We start from the raw sequence: 20,032 nt of genomic DNA, 5'->3' as shown, positions 1-20,032 counted from the left end.
CTCTACAGGTCAAAGGCAGGAGCTTTTAAGCACACCAGTGAAATCAGAACTGACCAAGACGAGGATAGCCGGGGACTAAGATGGGACTTTACGCTTTGCACCATTGATCGTGTAATATCGTACATCCGCACCCAAATAGCGGCCGGTCAGGACGGCATCTCGGCCAGCCTCGTGAAAAGCCTTGGTCCCAACTCAAAGGAACAGCTGGCCTATTTACTGACTGGGATCCTCAATGGAATGGCAATACCTAGGGACTGGCGCCATGCCAGAGTGTGCTTCACTAAGAAATGTGGAGGGAAAGCAGAGAAGCTCCGAGACTACCGACCTATAACGGTAACAAGCGTCTTCTACGGAGTCCAGGCTTTGAAGAGATGGCTTGAAGGCAGGGAGAGTCTGAGTGTCGTCTCACGGAGTTACAGAACAGTTTTCGACGACGACGGCGCATGGAGGACAGCATCTTTGTCATCGCCCAGTGTGCCGAAATAGCAAGGTGGGAAGACGGGTCCTCGATCTTCTGTGAGCTGGACGTACAGGAGGCCTACGATAGCATGCCTCACTCTGACCTCGTTGAGCGTCTAGTCGTTTTGGGTCTCCCTGCGAAATGCGTGCGTCTAAAATGTCGTACAAATGACGTACAAAAATCCCTCACGTGACCTGATCCTAGGTACCTAAGGACAGGATCGTTTAGGGATTTTTGAGAAGGAACGACAGTGGCGCCGAGCGACGCCGTGGCGTGTTCGTCCTCAGCGTCATCGTTCTCTGGCCGCGCGTTGTTCAACATTGCTGTTGTGATTGTGCTTGCGGCTTGAGTGTTAGTTGTAGGTTCTGTGTTACTTGGCGGAAAGCCGTGATCAGCGGTGGTGCGGCAGTGCGGCTTTGGCGTCGGTGAGCTCTGGCAATACAGAATCTGCGTTGTGTGACCCGTGCTTCCTTGAGAACCCGGCGGTGGTGACAATTGAAATGTCGAAGTGGCCTAACGCCTCCGCAGCCAAGTTCTACGAACCGCGATGTGGCGTCGCCGTGTCCGATTTTGCTTAACGGACATCGAGGGATGTGCTGCCCGCTACAAGTCATGTAAATGCGACTGCGTCGACCGCCCACTGTTCAACGCTGAATGTGTGTTTGGTGTGCTGTGCTTGAAACGAGTGGTGCAGCCGTGCAGCAGGGGTGGTGGAGGAGCAGAGTGGCTTAGGTGCTTCATTGACGCGTTAACAGACGTGCTCCCGTTTTGGCCTCACTAGCGGCTGTCGCGGGATTGTGGTGTGCTCCTTGGCTAGTATGAAGTTTACGATGCTAACACACAGCATGTTCACGTTTTTCCGTGCTATATGTCATTTGCATGACGACCGAGTTGAAAACGAGGCATATGTCTGTGTTCTTTGCGTTTGTGTGTTGTAATTTACTTTCTATTGTGGAACTTCTGGCAGTCTTATTACGCAAGGAGTACGAACATAAACGTATAAGCATATTTCTGTGTGTTGGAAATTTTGATTTACCCATAATACCCTTTACGGCTGATAAGTGGGCTACACAGCCCGTGTGAATCAGCTGCCTTTTGTTGCGACGCTCTTCCATGTGGTAGACTGATGCATGGTGCGCGTTTATTTCTGTACTGTTGTAAAAACCATTTGCTTATTCATTGCTTCTTTGCCGCAGTACACTGTAGGTACGCGGTGAAGCATACTAAAAGTGAGGGGGAGGGCGCTGTCACCCAGCATAGTATGTTCACTTAAGCGACCTGAGAGGCGGCGGGTGCACGAGTGTATAATTAAAGAACTCTTATGTCCAGTGACAGTGGCCCCTTGCTACTTTTAGTACGCTTCACCGCAGTACATTGCTTAAGCTTCACCGCGAAACATCGGTGTATTGCGAGAAAGGTAATCTTAAAAAGCCCAATTATGCAACGTTCATTTTGTGGCTTGCTGCACCACAATACAGGGGTGGAAATATCTTCGTGCGGTGAACCATACTAAGAGTGGAAGTGCACATAGGTTTACACTGGGCTCATTATTTTCAATTGTGCATCTTTGCTCGAGGTAAGCTTCGACAATGCTTTGTACATTACAAATTCATATTGCAGGGAAGCTTACTAAAACGCATTCACCATTATGGAACGCATTATTCACCTTCAATGCAAGACCAAAATGCGGATTCATGCCCATGCTTTTGGATGGACTGCACATACTCTTTGAGAATTGATTCGTTGTTCATAAGTCCACTGGTACTTTAGTCTAAACTGGCGGGCTGAAGTTGATATGGAAGCACAATTTTTATTTAGGGGGACAAGATGTTGCCAAGGCAGTTGCAACACAGCATTTTTTTTCCAGGCACCTTTTCTACTAGAAGCTTCCATTAAAGTGTTTCAAGCCTCTTTGAGCCAGCACATAGTGTGAATAAAAATAAGACACTGATTGAGCTTGGGAACATAACCTATGCTCTCTGCAGTAAGCTGTGCACAGAAGTTCATGCCTATCTATAGTAAAATAAAATATAGCACGACCAGACAAAATTAAGAACAGGGGTGGGCTGCAGCAATACTAAGTGTTGAATGGTGCTTTATCCTTTCCCTTGAGTTTTATGTTTTATGATTTTTATTATAGACCCTGCACAGTAACCACGCGAGTGCCGAACTTGAGCTTGTTGGTTTTGAGGTCTCATGGTTGTTACTAACAGAACAATGTGATAAACGAACAAGGGCTTAGAGGCATCCAGTCACTTTGCTTGTCTCATGGTGTCGCTCCATGAGCACCGTTAGCCTCCAGACCAACTAGGAAGAGGTTTGTTGCAATTGCTTCTTAATTATATTGCCACCATGCGAACAGTTCTCTGAATGACGACTTGTGGAGAGTAGAATGCTAGCACCCAGCAATGTCTTAGAAGGAAGCATTCAAAATGTGCGAAGTGGGCCTTTTGAAGCTGGCAGCATTACTGAAGGGGCTTTGCCTGTCTGCCCTTTTTATGGATGCACAACGATGATTTCCTCTTTCAGAGGGATTGTGTCAGAGGTTATTACATAGCAACAGTGTTGGGTGATTGTGAGAAGCTTGTCTTTGCCCACTGTCAATAATCTGTTCCTTCTCCAGTGCCCATGTGAAGGGCCTACTTTTCGGACACAATGTGCTGCCCATGCATGTATGCATGCATTTTTAGCTTGTAAAGACGTCTATTACCCCTTGCCTCAAGCTGGTCCTTGCTGGTGTCACCCAAGAAAGCATTGGGGAGTATGGTGTTGCACACTTACAAAACACTGCTGATACAAGTGAAACCAAATTAATGAAGCTCCTGTTTTTGATTTTTGCCCACTCCATCCTCGTCAATTACAATGAGCAGTTCTTTGTCCGAACAGAAGGAATAAGTTGGTCGTACATAGCCTGCAGGCTGACTTGACGTGTTATGACAGAGACCTGCCTGAGAACCTTAGCACAGTGTATATATGCAAAAACCTTTTGATGTGTTCACGACTTCCTTCTCATGTTTCACGCGTTGCCTGATGAAGCCAGCAACAGGGTCAACCAGATGTTCAACAGGCTTCCCACTAGTTTTCCCAGCCTCTCCTTTACCAGAGTGCTGCTCATAGATATCTATTTTCTTGACCTTGCGATGCACTTCAACCATTGCCACACCTGCTGAATCTATAGCATGCGATCAAAAAGTGCTGTAAATCATGTTGCTCCAAACTCATGACGTGCTACAAAGCCTTGAGGAACACCCTCATTTATTTATGCCCTCATCATACTGCACGAAGCTTTGCATGATAAGTGCAATGATTAACATCTGCTGGCTTTTCAGTGTTATTCCTGTCCAGGTTGCTGAAAGCTATCCTGAGTGTTTCAAAAGCAAGAGACCGCTTCTGGACAAGAAGTGCATAAAACAAGGGTCGCTATAACCACATATGTCACACAAAATGAAGAAGGCCACTGAGTGTACAGCCGGTTTACTTCATATCCAACAAGCTTGGTTCTCCGTCTGCAAGTGGGTCAACTCAACTTGCCCCGAAGACACGGCCTGTGACAAACTATGTGCCAGATGCTGTGTACCCTGCAAAGCTGAAGATGTGTACAAGATTCTGACACCCTGCAGCAGCTTCTACACTTGGCAAAGGGGCCATTATAGAAACGACTGCCTTTACTAACATGCTAATAAAATGAAAACGGGCAGAAATTTGGCTATTCATGGGCCCGAACTGCAGGTGCAAGCTACTCTTCCACCAGATGTGTGTTGTTCACAAGAACTGGAGCTATACAAATGCACATAGGAACAGTGATGTTTGAAAGCAGTGTTTTTAGAGTTGAACAATATTCTGCACAAGCAGCGCTGGTGCCTTATATCCACAATCCATCCCTGTGCCACCATGCAAAGTCGCTATCTGTGAATGACTAACTTCTACTTGTTATATTTATGGTGGCAATACAATGCAAGTACATATCATCCATATTGTGTGCAATATGGTTAAATGATGTAAACTATGATAGCCATTCCTAATCTGAAATGCAACAAAAGAGCAAAAATAGGCAACAAATTGTAATTCAAAAAGACAAAGACAACCAGTGCACAGGATAAGTGACAAACTTCCTTTTATTGAAAAAAAATGTCACGTGCGAGTATGCTACCAGCAGTGGGCAGCAAACTTTGAAGCTTGGGTGACAGAGGTAAAACTTGGCAAAATGCTACACTCACACTCCAATGTAAAACGGCCTTGGGCACAGAAAACAGACATTATAGTGTACAGAATGAAAGGCCAACACTTCATCCAAGAATACGTACTCTATGGCACCACATACTTGACATGGTGTAAAAGATGTTTACATGCCCTCCACATAAACTAACAAACAAAAGCAAAAACAAGGAAAACATTGCTGAAAATGCAATCTAGAGATAGAATAAACTTTAATGTCCAACGGATAAGGTGGTCTACCCACCCCCCGATACGCAGGTCAGGGGGCGAGTGCCACCGCCTCAGATGCAGGCTGGGAGGTCTTGGGTCCCAGCAGCCTCTTCAGCCAGTTGGACGAGCCGGAGCTGGAGCTCAGAGTCCGAGCTGCGCAGCAGGGTCTCCCAGGTGTCTCTACTACCTATTTTGTGCGTGCCTCCGGGAGAGTACGGACATTCCCATATTATGTGGTCGAGGGTCCCTCTCGCCCCACAAAGATTACATCTATCGCTCCTGGCCTCGGGGAACATGTGGTTCGCCATAACCGGGTGCGGATACGTATAAGTTTGTAGTCGTCGCCACGCGACTGCTTGTTTGTTGTTTAATTTTGGATCTGGCGGGGATACCAGTCTACGAGCTAATCTATAATGCTGTATGATCTCCCCATATTTTAGCATGCGCTCTCCGCTCCCTCGGTCATCGAGGGGCCCCGTAGCGGCTCGGCGGTAGTGATCTCGAGCCAGCTCGTGGGCCGCCTCGTTCCCGGGGACGGCTTCGTGCGCCGGAGTCCAAATTATTCGAATTTTTCTATATAGCTTTCTCTGGCCTAGGTTCTGTCCGCTAAGGGCGAGATCCTTCCCTTGCTAAAATTTTGCATGGCAGTTTTGCTGTCACTGATCACAAATTTCGCGTCCGTTCCAGCGCAAGCTAATGCGATCGCAATTTCCGCGGCAACTTCTATGTTGCGCCCGCGCAGAGTGACAGCGGTCACGGGAATATCCCGGCCGCTGACGGCCGTTGCCACCGTAAAACTGCTGTTACCTCCCGCCGCGTCTACATAGGCCACCTCATGTTCCGAGATATTACCGAATCTAATTTTTAATGCTTCGGCTCGTTTATGCCTCCTGTCATTGCTATGTTCCGGGTGCATGTTTTTTGGCAGGGGGGGGGGGATAATCAGATTTTTTCTCACTTCCCTATCTACTTCCACCTTTTGGGTGGGGCCTCTGTCCGGATTTACTCCAACTTTGGCCAATATGGCTCTTCCTGTCCTCGTGGTGCTAAGTCTCTCAATTTGAGAGGTTCGCACCGCTTCCGCCAGTTCTGCCCATGTGTTGTGCACTCCTAAGCCATCAGTCTCTCTGTTGATGTATACATGGGCAGTCCCAGCACTCCTTTTGCGCATTTTCTCATTAGAGAATCAATCTTTTCTCTTTCCGCCACTTTCAAATCGAGATATGGCGTTGCATAGCTCACCCGGCTGAATATGTACGCCTGTATTAGTTTAATTAGATTTTTCTCCTTTAGCCCTCGGCCTTTGCTGGCCACCCGCCTAATTAGGCTCAGGGTCTGTATTGCGTGATTCTGCAGCCTCTTGACGGTCTCGCCATTGTCTGCAGAGTCTGAAACCCAGAAAAAACAACCAAAGAAAGGTTTCACTAAGTCTTTCAATGATGAAATTGTCAATCTGTCTCGTCACTTCCTAATGAACCTGCATAGCTGAACAGGAAAGCCCAATAGCAGGGCCGCAGAAAATGTCACCAAATAAGTATACTTTGCTTACCGAGGATACCTCCCGTTTAGTTGTGGTCTGACTTTGCACTAATTGTGTATAAGCCTTTCTTGTTTAGAATGGTTTAGCAGATAGGGAAGAAATGGCTATGACAGGTGTATGCATAGTCTACGCACAAAAAGCCACTGCTTTCTTACTTTTTCTTCTCTACTACTATTCACGAGTATCTAAGTGCCTTAATAGCACAGCTAACATCCTACTGCAAAACACAAAACTGGGCAAGTTGTGGCATAAAGAAAATTGCAGTTTCACTCATAACGCAAAACAATGATGCAGTAGTTGGTGAAATATGCGCAGGAAGCTTGCTTCATGCAGTGTTTGTTGAAGTGAACACTTGCCAATGGAAGTCAGTAATCTCCTTTAGAAAAGTAAAATAAGTACGAGTCGTATTTATTTGTGGGAGTTGTGCCTCCCAGTGTTGAAGTGGAAATACTTGACTTTTTTCCTCTTCTTTCATATCCGGACTTGGCCACTGGTCTCCACCAAAACAACCCTTTAGCTTCTTACTGCTGAATTTGTTTTGGTTTTCTGAAATCTATATTTGGGCTACCCATTGCTAGGTCTCGTGCTGTGCTTGAGGAAAACGACACTAACAGCACCACCCAGTAAATCTGAGAAGCCAAGCACTAGAAGAAGATTAATGAAGCAGACGCACCCAATCACTGTCATTACATGTAAGAAGAAAAATGAATGTAGGACTGCCTTTATAAGTGGGAAGGTAATGTGTCAGAACTTAAAGGCGTGGGCGCCAGCTCTGTATACAGTACGCAGACGTTGAGCAGGTGTTAGCCAATCATGGCACCAGTTGGCTTCATTGCGCTCTCCAGGATCAGTATTTACCACTACTGTACCTTCAGCAGAGTGGCTGAAATGTAAAATTGTGGACTGCCAATCTTTTGATCATATGTTTGAATCCTCGCAGCACAATGAGAACTTTATTTGCAATATTCTAGCAAGAAATTTGGGAATTCCAGTGACAACACCAGTAGACATCAGAACAACCAGGGGAGTTAGCCCACAGCAGCTATTACTGTAAAAAGAAGACTGGCATAAGCACAAGAATTGAGGTGGGCACACTACATGCCTTTGTTCTGGTAGTGGTCCACTACTTTGGTGCTACAGTTAATGATCTCGAATGAGTTCAAGGAGCAAGAATTTAGCCCAGAAAAAATATTACGCTTAACAGCTGTATCTAGTTGTATAAGTTTTGCCTATGCAGCTTTATATAATCCTGTCCACACTTGCCTAAAGCACATGAGTGGCATCCTGAAAAAAAAAAGATGAGCTTTTGATATTGCTTTGGAGAAAATTCATCTGTTTCAGCCTTACAGTACATATACATACTGCACATTTCGGTATACCTTATCACCAACTGTTAAGTCACCTTCTTAGCTCATCAGCGAATCACTCCTGCAACCAAATCTGCTGGTCCGGGTTTTACCTGCGTTTCCTCCTGTGCAGTTGTTAAAAGTTATTTGGCTGTTTACTGTAATTTCATATTTCAAACATTTGGTTGCATAAAAGCCTTTGGCAATACTGGCAACCCTAATGCCTGGGCAGGCTTCACGAAAGGCCACCAGTACCTCCTCGTTGCAGACTGCTCGACATTCTTCTTGGTTCGACTGTAACTAAGAACCCATATATTTTGCCTCCAAAGCGGCTGGTATTGGCGATGCTTTGATGCAAAAAGAGGCTATTGTCGCACGTGTCAACCTTAGGCCAGAAACAAATCTGGCACAGGTGGATATTGTCTTCTCTTTCCCATATGGTGGTTCAGCCTCGCGAAGCGTATTCTTCCAGTCAGTTTGCACACTGTCAATGTGAGTCAGACTGATCAAAGGTTGGCTATGGTGTCAGGTTTCTTGCCTGGTTTCGGTAGTGGCACCATGGCCAAGTGTTTTCACTCTGTGGGGAATTCCAATATTCCAGATTTCATTGGTTACAAGGAATAGTGCTTGCTTCCTCGTTTCGGCAAGATTCCTCAACATCTGCAAAATGACTCCATCTTTGCCATGTACGTTTTTTTCAACAACATGTTCTGCCATCGTAAAGAGGCTCTCCATTCCTTCCTTGGCAAGTGGTCATTAAGGTGCGTAGTACAACTCTGGTGACGGTCAGTCACTGAGAGGTGGTCGGGGAAAGCATCTGCAGCTTGTTACTCAAATTATTCAGATGTGCACGAAAGAGTGAGCAGCGTGTATTCAATAGTATTACAGTATTTGGTTCATCCTGTTATAGCCGAGAATGTGTCGCATCTTGCTGAGACCTATACATTCAAATGACACGCAGTGCTCCATCCACTAGTCTCTGGGAAGTTTCTTAGTATGACATCTTGCCTGCTCAGTCTTGTGCAGAACATTGATCAGGGCTTGTTGCGTGCAGCCACAATTTAAGTACGCAGTATGCAGCTTGGCTTGCTCACCCCAAAGTTGCAGCAGGTGCTTGTCAGGGCTGGATGTTGTCCCAGTAAGCCCTAGTTCGCATGTCTCTCTTTGCAGTTTGTAAAGGATGAGTGTTGCTAGCGAGTCTTCAGCACCTTCACATTCTGCAGACTCAAGTGCATCACGGAAATGGTCCCGGCCTGAAACCCCGATTTTCTGAATGTGGCACATTTTCACCCATACATCAAGTGTTATACTGGATAATGGTCGCTGCCTCTTGGGACAGAGTCGCACTGACACTCTGGATGAAGGCCCCAGTTGCCGTTGCTGGTTTTAATGGAGGGTGTGGCAGTTGGGATAGTTGGTGTCATTTGTTAATTGAGGTCTGTGGTGTCTGCTTAGTCAAGGTGGAATCCTCTTGGCCGTACGTCTTTGCATCACCAATGTGGGTGATGTGCATTGAGCTCACCTTGACTGAGTATTCTGTGCTGAGGAAAGAAATCTGAAGATGTCAAAGCCAAGTGAAGTCGCCTCGGGTGCGGTGCATGGTTTTGGGAGAGAGGTAGACCAATGCCAAAACGGCTTTCTTTCACTGCCTTAGCCTGATGCACACCGCCACAACTTTCTGATCAGACATATGTTTATTTAAGCTGTTCTTTCCTTCCCATAATTCAATAACAGCAAATTTTAGGAGCTGCAAATCAAGCTGACTTCAGAAGACTGCTGATTTTAAGTTAATTCTAGTAGCTTATAGCGTGGTTAATTGTCTAGTAGGGCATGACACGCTTCGTGCTTAAAAAATGAACTGTTTAAAGAATTCTTGGGGTTATATTAGTACAGGCAACTCGGAGTGATCACTGCTTTTGTCGCAAAATGTGGCAATGAGCTAGACAGATGCTGTCACGACAGCGTAGTGTTCAGGTTGTATGAGTATAGAAGAAACAAAATTGGAGTTGTGAAGTTCAAAGCCCTATATTTACAGTCTCTCTTTATACTGCTGGCATTAGAGAGCTTTAGAATAGTGGACGCAAGCATCACGCGTAAACAAGAACCCTGTTTGCGTATTTCTGGGACCAATGCGGTTTGCATAACCAAGCAGCACACGAGTCCCTTGCATCATCTTATCCAATACTATTATTTTCATTGTAAAGCAACCAATATCGCAGTAAGTCTGATCAACCTGCATCAATATGCTAGAAATTTTTAAGCACTTAAGGTGTGTCAGTTGAGTGTTTAAAGCACTTCACCACACCCTTGACCACTAGACTTGTTCTTTCCAGTATTACTTGCTAATCAACTCTTGAGGTGTTCACATTGTTTTTCTGTGCTGTAAGATTAGTTTGACAGTCCTAATAAAATAAACCACTTTCTGATTATGAGGCACGCCGTAGTGGAGGAATCCGGAAATTTCGACCACCTGGGGTTCTTTAACGTGCACCTAAATCTAAGTACACGGGTGTTTTCGCATTTCGCCCGAAATGCGGCCGCCGTGGCCGGGATTCGATCCCGCGACCTCGTGCTCAGCAGCCCAACACCATCGCCACTGAGCAACCACGGCGGGTGACACACATTAAAAGTAAATCACATCAAGTCATACATGGCACGCAAACGCTGAACACGATTCAAAACGACGCGTGAACAGCTGTGAACAAACACCACCTTAAGCAATATATTATTTACGTAACGGAAGGCGGGGCAATGATCACGTGCAATACCTCCGCCTACGACACCCATCAAGTAAAGGCATAGAATAAAGAACCAACTTTGGTAAAGGTGCATGTGTGATGTGATGGCGCTGCCTAAAAGGGCGAACACAGCGACGCTGCTGCACAGCGCCGGTTCGCAAATTGCATTGCCGAGGGGCTACGCCACTTGAATATTTCGATCATCTGCATCACTTGAGAAATACGGGTCTCACACTACCAGAGTTCAGCGAGACCAAAAGCCGACATGCCACACCACTACTACTGCAAGACTTTTCGCCAACAAAAACTGAACCCACCGCGGAGACATCATACGACCAGCGGTCAGCGTGGGCCGGAGATTCGCCCCGAACGCGCCACATGCCGCCATCATCTCTCAAAAGTACCTAAACAATCCTGTCCCTAGGCACCTAGGACAGAAATAAAGCCAAAGTATGAATTAAAATCTGTGCACGTCCGCGCCAACAAAGATGCAGTAAGCTATTAGCGACAATGAAATTTTAAGTGAAAAAGTCGAGGGCCAAAAGGAGCCTGAAATGATGTGGCTGACAGAACTCTGACAACGACATCTTAGATAGGTGGGTAGGCTGCGTCATCGACGTGGGGGGGGGGAGCTCCTCCCCCCTCGGAATACTCCGGAAGGGGCTCGCGCTCGGAGCCTCCCCCCTCCCTCCCCCTAATCGGCGCCTACGGAACTGTGGCTAACGAGGTGCCCAGTGCGATTAAGGTTGGCCTAGTTTTGCTGTACGGGAGGCCTGAAGCAAGCTGGCCTTCTACAAGCGCTTGTTGCATATGTATTGCGACAGGTGGGCGAGGAGTTTTTGACTACTTGTCGGCAACCTGTCTTCGCACGCAGTGGACGCGGAGGGTATACAACTTGGAGCAAAAATACGGCCTCATACGAGACACCATACTGGCGGAATCGGCCGGAGCCTACGCCAAGGCAGTGCAACAGAGTCCATGGCGTGGAGGACGCGGCATGTTAACGTGCATTAGTCCACAAAGAGACTCTGTCTTTCTACCGCCCACACAAGAGCTCCATCAAAGCTGTCCCCCTATACAATAGCGTCAGCAGCGCCCTCCTTTTGAGGCTAGAGCAGGGGCAATGCGCGCTCTGACATGGCAATGTGCGTTCGATACAATTAACAGTGACATGTGTGCTGTGCCGCTCCTGTGGGCACTCGGATGAAACACTCGAGCATCTGGTGCTTCAGTGCCACGAGATTGGCGAGTCTGTGTCTGACAAAGCGCTAGCAGTAGCACTCAGCTTCGATACATATGGGGGTGATATGCAGACTGTAGCAGCGCCCAGAACTAAGCGACGCCTTGAACAGTGGAGCGCAGCAACACTGCAAAGCAGGTGGTTATGAGCAGCGTCAGTGGAGGACCTGGGGAGACGGGTCCGTGGCTATGTGGGTGTGGGTTGAGGGCACGAAGTCGGACACCCTTCCTGGAACACACTTTTGTACTTTTTTTTTATTTCATATTGCCCGGACTTTATAGTAGCGGCCACGCATTTCAAAGGAAAGGCACTACTTCATCATCACCAATCCGCTAGCACTGACGAGCACATAAATACTGGATTTAATAGCTCTTTCTGCGCATGTGTGTGAAGCAGTGGTTGCGAGACAGAAATCAGCTGGGGTCCTTTCGGTCCATGAGATTTGTCTTTGCCTAGATACTACGGAGGAGAATGTTATTTGCTTTGTTCATCCCTAGCCGAGCTGGTAGCACTGAATCGACAGAGGGCGTGCTTGGCACGGCGAAGAAGCCAAGTCCCAGGCGAGTTTGTTGCGACGGTAGCACATTACATTCTGATAGTCGCAGGGGGATACGTTTGCGCGAGCTGGTCTTAGAACAACTTTGCTACTGATTTTTTAGTGTTGTTGCAGCTCATTTAATTATCACCTGCATTCATTGTAGTAAGTCAAATGGCATCACTGCGCGGAAGGGCGTCTCTTGAAGTTTCCCAACAGCGAGTGCCGCCGTGCCGACTGCATACAAGCTTACCTACATGGTTTCCCGACGCAGTAAAAACGATTAAGACGCGGCATCAGCTGCTACTGCGTGATGCAGGATCACTATGGCAAGAAAATTAAAGAAAAAAAGGGAATTAATGCAGCAACTGTGGTCAAACGTACGTCATGCATAATAAGCGGGCCTACCACCCCAGCAAGCATGCAGCTAGTTAGTAGGGGTACACCTTCCTGCTTCATCTAGCTAAGGCCACAGCTAATAGCCATCGTTCGTAAGCCGTACTCTAGACCTAGACCTCTACAAACCAGCTGGTAGCTCAGCTAATGCTCCCTCCACTAACGGATATTAGCTACCTTGACAAGCACTGTTGATGCTGCAGTGTAGACATTCAATGTCCAGGCTTGTTTCAGCTTCGCATGTGCTATAGTTAGCTCTACTTACCATGTTTAGGATCCTGGAAAGCTGTATTCATACTTTACACGTCGCTACAAAAGCACAAGAAAGGCAACGACCACAGTAAAATTTTCACTTCGACTGTGGTCAGTGTCTTGTGCCATTTCCCAATCATGTAAGTTTTCATGCCCTTGATTTCATGCTACAGTAATATTTTTAAAGATTGGATGCGCTTTGTAGACGATCACAAGGAAGGGACAGGCGCAACCGTCTTCTTCCTTGTGATGAGGCATTCCGTCTTCTTCCTCGTGATGGTCTACAAAGCGCATTCAATCTTTCGAAACACAATGAACCATCTTGCCCAACAACGCATTCTGCTAAACTACACTGTAATATTGCACAAACTTCAAATTTACAATCATGTAAAAAAGTAATAGAGTGCAAAAAATACTTTTTCTCAACACATAACACCAGTACTGAAATAGGTATCCCAATGTTTACAATGTGTTTGTGTTCTACGTATTGCTTTCCCAGCCCTTGTAAGCTTAACCACAAGAGTCTTCGCTTAAGCTGGCGCAAGTACACGCATTGCTAGTGATCAAATGGCATCAGCATTAACCAACCTTAATTTGTACTAAAGTCGGTAACGAAACATTATTGGAAGTTTCAATACAAAGTATGGCATCTGCATCTACGCATGTGCAGCAGAACAAGTGACTTTACAGGTGGTCATGATCACAACATTATCGACCTTGTGGTTCACATTTAATCTTTCTGAACCTCCAGCACTTCTCTTTCATCACAATCTTTCTCGAGCGAAAGAAGTCTCTGTCGAGAGACTTCAAGCCAGGGTGACCTTTAGACCAGCCATCACTTCCGCCAGGGGTCAGCGATACATACACATTGTCCAGTGTCCGCAGTGCTGTGCTCCTGCATCTGATGCTCGCCATCTACTTTAGACATACCCTGTGCCCCTGGGACAAAGACAACTCGCGAAAGTGCACTTAAAGGTGTAAATTGAACACTGATCAAGCAGAAGGCTATGAACAATGGATTATAGACAACACATTAAGTATGTTGCAGTATCTCAATGAAACGAGCTTGCATGTATATACCGGGTGTTTAGGCTAAGACTTTCAAAATTTTTGAAACTTGCCTATGGAGATAGCACAATTCTGTTCATGAGCTGGTCTACTCCAAGAGGCGGACATTACTTGCACAAAGAATTGAAATGTGTAACGGAGAAATTAACGAAATTTCATTACCTAGGGTTGTAATTATTTTATGGCCCAGTTACATTTGCGCTTTAATGCATAGAACGACGTTTTGTTAAGAAAGTAACTGGGACGACAATGCATTTCTCCGCATAGTTCGGGAATACGTCATCATCATCATCATAAGCCTATTTTATGTCACTGCAGGACGAAGGCCTCTCCCCGCGATCTCCAATTACCCCTGTCCTGCGCTAACCGATTCCACCTAGCACCGGCACATTTCCTCATTTCGTCGTACCACCTAGTCTTCTGCCGTCCTCCACTGCGCTTCCTTTCTCTTGGTACCGATTTTGTAACCCTAATGGTCCAACGGCTATGTAACCTGCGCATTACATTACCTGCACAGCTCCATTTTTTCTCTTTATGTTAATTAGAATATCAGCTATACCCGTTTGCTCTCTGATCTAAACCGTTCTCTTTCTGTCTCTGAACGTTATGCCTGGCATTCTTCGTTCCATCGCACTTTGCGCGGTCCTTAACTTGTTCTGAAGCTTCTTTGTCAGCCTCCACGTCTCTGCCCCATATGTCAGCACCGGTAAAATTCACTGATTGTACACTTTCCTTTTCAATGACAATGGTAAGCTTGCGTTCAGGAGCTAGCTCACGATGTCTGCCGTATGCGATCCAACCCATTTTTAGTCTCCGAATTTCTTTCTCGTGGTCAGGGTTCCCTGTGATTAGTTGACCAAGGTAAACGTACTCTATCAAAGACTCTAGAGGCTGATTTGCGATCTTTAACTCTTGTTCCCTTGCCCGGTTATTTATCATTATCTCTGTCTTCTGCATATTAATCTTCAACCCCACTCTTCCACTCTCCCTGTTAAGGTCCTCAATCATTTGTTAAACGAGAAGGATGGGGATTAACCAAGGCGCCCGATTTTTTTATTAGTCATATCATAAGAAGCCAACAAGCACTGGCACCAAGGACAACATACGGGAAATTACTTGTGTTTAATAAATGAAATGAAGAAACGATAAATTAATGGAAATGAAAGTGGATGAAAAAACAACTTGCCACAGGTGGGGACCGAACCCACAGCCTTCGCATTTCGCGTGCGATGCTCCTCCTCTTGAGCTACCGCGGCGCCGTTTCCCCATCCCCTTCCTTATCGTTTATTACATAACGAGGGTCTCGAGTCCGGAAACATTGTTGCCTTCAGGTAGCATGCGGGTTTATTGACCAGCCGCCTTCACCCAAAAAGGTCACGTTCTCGTGACGCCTGCGGGGGAAAGGACGTTCCACGTCCGCCGCCAAGGTCTCTGAGTGGTGGCGCTGGATAACACCTCCCAAGGTTCTGCTAGGAAACAAATACTCAAGAAAGTGGATGGCGAAACGGCGCCGCGGTAGCTCAATTGGTAGAGCATCACACGCGAAATGCGAAGATTGCGGGTTCGGTTCCCACCTTCGGCAAGTTGTTTTTTCATTCGCTTTCATTTCCATTAATTTATCGTTTCTTCATTTCATTTATTAAGCACAAGTAATTTCCTCTATGTTGTCCTTGGTGCCTGTGTTTGGTGGGTTCTTATGATAGGATCAATAATTTGTTGTAACTTGTCCGCAGTATCGCTGAATAAAACAATGTCATCGACAAACCGAAGGTTGCTGAGGTATTCGTCGTCGATCTTTACTCCTAAACCTTCCCAGTTTGTAGCTTGAATACTTCTTCCAAGCAATAGGTGAATAGCATTGGAGAGATTGTGCCTCCTTTTCTGGCCACTTCATAGGTATGTTCCTACTTTTCTTGCGTAGAATTAAGGTGGCTGTGGAATCTCTGTAGATATTTTCCAAGGTATTTACCTAAGCGGTCTGTGCTCCTTGATTCCGCAATGCCTCTATGACTGCTGGTATCTCCACTGAATCAAATGCTGCTTTGTAATCTGTGAAAGTCATATACAGAGACTTATTGTACTCTGATGATTTATCGATAACCTGATGATGACATGGATGTGATTCATTGTAGAGTATCCCTTCCTGAAGCCGGCCTGTTCCCTTGGTTGACTAAAGTCTAGTGTTGCCCTTATTCTACTGGAGATTATTTTGGTAAGTATATTATATAATTCTGGGAGTAAGCTAATGGGCCTATAATTTAGTTCTTTAACATATCATTTTTGTGGATTAGTATAATATTTGCATTCTTACAGTTGTCTGGGACCCTTGCAGTCGATAGACACTTCGTACAGAGAGCCGCCAGTTTTCCTAGCATTATGTCTCCTCCATCTTTGATTACATCGACTGTTATTCCATCCTCTCGTGCCGCTTTTTCCCGTTTCATGCCCTGCAAGGCGCTTCTGACCTCATCTCTAGTGATAGGATGAGTTTCTGTATAGTGTTCATTATTGTTTCGAATAGAATCCTCCTAAGTCCTCTGGGTAATGTGCAGGTCAGTATATAATTCTTCCGCTACTCATATTATACCTTCGAGATTGCTGATGATATAACCCTGCTTATCTTTCAGTGCATACAGCTTACTTTTAGGGTGTCTACCAACCGGGAAAACCGGGAATTCTCAGAGATTTTGAATAGTCTGGAAATACTCAGGGAAAACTCAGGAAATTTGTGCTTCTATCAGGGAAAATTAGCTGTAATTTTATTGAAAGGGAACGAAAGTCACAGTAATGCTGGCTCGCGTTACAGAGAGGGATCGTAATGAATCGTCTTTTGACGCCGTGTTGTCGGCTGCAGGAGTTTACAGTCAATGGCAGACTTTACGGACGCACGACGGCTCTGCGGCACTATCACGTATCCCAAAGAATCAATATTTAAAAACGTCTGAAGTTTCGGACACAAAAGCCCGTCGCCGTCCGATTTTCCGGACTTTTTGCCGTGACCGCAGGTCCGAGACGGCATTAATCAAAGCCACCACTGCCGCCGTTTTTATCACCTGGCCACCGTGGCAAACGCTAGGCCTAGCTGCTTCAACGTTCATTATTAAGCTTCTTGCCGTTCGGTCCGCGTTTTTCATTGAAAGAATTCGCCGCTGTAAGCGGTGGCGCTGACTCTGTTTTTTTTGTGGTCCTCGCCATTGGCTTCGAAGCTCGGAAAGTACGACGCGTTGCATAAAGCCGGTTCCTAAAGGTCAGCTTTGCCTCGATACAGGAGTGTTACGCGGTGAAACATAACAAGCGTGGGAAGGGGCGATTGTCAAGGGACACAGTATCCCTTAATTATACACGCATCCATCCACCATCTCCTGTTACAGTACGGGCACCGATATGCATAATAAGCGTGATGGTAGGCCTTTTCAGATGTGCCTGTGCCGATTTGAGCCTTTTATGACGGTAAAAGACATGCATTCATTTTTACGGGCTGCCCGATTTTACGCAGGTTTTCGCGGCCCTTAGGGAGTCCGAAAAATCGGACGTTGACTGCAGCTGACGAAGAGGATGCTTCGAATGGTCCATGGGGCGAAAGCGCGGTAGAAGGAGGACTACAACAGAAAGGTCCTATGCATTGAGCAATGAATGGGAAAGGAAGCCGTTTTTTTTTCAATGAGCTTGAGATTAAAGAACAAAGTGTTGGCTGACACTGGAATGCAGGTGTTCCTCATCCAAACCGAAATAAACTCGCTAAAGCAGTGAAATGCAACACTGAGGTGTTGCGCGCGGGCTGAGAGTATGTCAGGAGAAATGAGGTTGACAAGCCAGCTGTTGAGAATCTCATTTGTGACAGAGTTCGGGCATCATACCAATGAGCTCACTATAAATTGATAAAATTAGCTCATATCACCTTCAGTCACAGCGTGCACATTTGTAGACTCAACCTATTTTTGCTATTCCTGTGCAGTGGTAGGAAGCAATAGAGCATAAACATTAAGCTTATGGCAAATTGATATTTCTGTTAACCTAAATTACTTCCATTTTGCTTTTGAGTGATATGTATCATTACAGAGTATCGCTTCGGTAAAGGCACTACCATGTTTTACCTGACGCTTGATGTGGGACAAGTCGATAGCAACCTTCAAATATATAATTTTTTTCTTTGTTGAAATGCTTGGGGTTAATGAATAACTTGTGCACGGCATTCGAGCGGGGGATTTAATCCTTTTTATGAAGAAATGTAGCATGACTGACTTAACGATATTCAAATATTTAGTTACTCTGTATATATAATGACTCATCATAAAATGCTCATAGAGTCATTCTATCACCTTCATTTGCTTTCAGTGGAGTCTCAAGCACCACCTATATTTCACACATACGTATCGACAGTCGATCGTAATTCGTGACTGAAGTGGATATTCGAAAACATTTGTTTATGTACGCATCTAATTTTATTCATATTTGAGAATGTTGCACTCGATTTACAATGAGTTTTACTATTTTTTCAAAGTTATTTTATTCGCTGTGCATTTTACTAACCCCTCGCTACAGATTTTGTTTAATATAAAATACATGATACTCCTTAATTACTATTCAAACTGGATAAAGTCATTTCATAGCATGCTTACTAGAGAGTGACAGCATCGGGCGACATAGTGTCAGCCTGCCTACACGTAAAACAAGGTTCTGTGTCACTCAGGGAATTTCGCAGAGGCACTCAGGGAAAACCTGGAAAACTCAGAGAATTTGGAAATGTCAACTTGATAGACACCCTGTACTTTGTCCCATTCCAAGTTTCCTTGTCACAGATTTCAGGTTTTATCCATTTTTTACGACTTCTTCAGTCTTTCTCATGTTATAGTTTCGAATATGCCTTATTTTCGCCTTGATCAGTTATGACAGTTCCGCGAATTCTATCCTCTCTCTTGAGTTGGACACTTTCATTCTTTGTCGTTTCTTTATTAGGTCCCTTGTTACTTGGAAAAGCTTGCCTACTAGTTGCCTTGGTGCCTTGCCTCTCACTTCAATTGCTGCCTCTGAAGCCAGCCTCGTTACGGTTTCATTCATTATCTCTATGTCATCATCGTAATCTCGCTGTTCTAAGGCTGCATATTTGTTTGCAAGCACCAGCCTAAATTTGTCTGCTTTTAACCTTACTGCCTCTAAGTTGACCTGTCTTTCCTTGATCAATTTTGCTCTTTGTCTGTTCAAATTGAGGTGAATCCTAGCCCTAACTAGCCTATGATCCCTGCACTTTACCCTACCTATCACTTCTACATCCTGCACTATGCTGGGATCGGCAGAAAGTATGAAATCAATTTCATTTCTTGTTTCACGATTACGGCTTTTCCAGGTCCACTTTCTGTTGTTACGCTTCCTCAAAAAGATGTTCATTATTCTCAGCTTATTGATTTCTGCGAATTCCACCAGCATCTCTCCTCTAGCTTTTTTTAGAATCGAAACCATATTTGCCAATTGCCTGTTCACCCACCTAATTTTTCCCCACTTTTGCATTGCATCGCCCATTACTACTGTATGCCAAGTTTGCACTTTTCTCCCCGCTAATTCATCTTCATAAAACTGATCTACTCCCTCATCGTCGTGACTGGATGTTGGAGCATAGGCGTGCACTACCTTTAATGTATACCTCTTATTAAGTTTGATTACGACTGCTGCTACCCTCTCGGTAATGCTGTAGAATTCGTCAATGTTGCCCACTATGTCCTTATGGATTAGGAATCCTACCACGTATTGCTTCTTATCAGGGAGACCTCTATAGCAGAGGACATGGCCGTTATTCAGCAATGTGTAAGCCTCACCAGTTCTCACTTCACTAAGGGCGATGATATCCCAAACAATGCCTGATAGTTCCTCGAAGAGTCCTGCTAAGCTAGCCTCACTCGAGAGGGTTCGGGTGTTAAACGTTGCGAGGGTCAGTTTCCATTGGCAGCCTGTCCGGATCCAGAGATTCTTAGCACCCACTCCTGCGTTAGAAGTCTGACCGCCGCCTTGGTCAGGTGCTCCGCAGATGCTGGGGACTG

General features: G+C 45.5%; 1 protein-coding gene across 1 annotated transcript in view; it reads right to left on the bottom strand.

Annotated features, from left to right (window-relative positions):
• Positions 1-4,450: 4,450 nt before the first annotated feature.
• Positions 4,451-20,032, bottom strand: part of LOC129386809 (uncharacterized) — a 119,453-nt gene continuing 103,871 nt past the window's right edge. Inside the window, exon 4 of the mRNA XM_072289729.1 lies at positions 4,451-6,273. Within this exon, the coding sequence (XP_072145830.1) occupies positions 5,996-6,273 (278 nt within the window). The 3' untranslated portion in view covers positions 4,451-5,995. The remainder of the gene's footprint in view (positions 6,274-20,032) is intronic.

This window comes from Dermacentor andersoni, chromosome 8 (genome assembly GCF_023375885.2).
Source record: "Dermacentor andersoni chromosome 8, qqDerAnde1_hic_scaffold, whole genome shotgun sequence".
NCBI lineage: Eukaryota > Metazoa > Arthropoda > Arachnida > Ixodida > Ixodidae > Dermacentor > Dermacentor andersoni.
The sequence above is the reverse complement of the archived record's forward strand: the minus strand, read 5'-3'. Positions and strand labels throughout refer to the sequence as shown.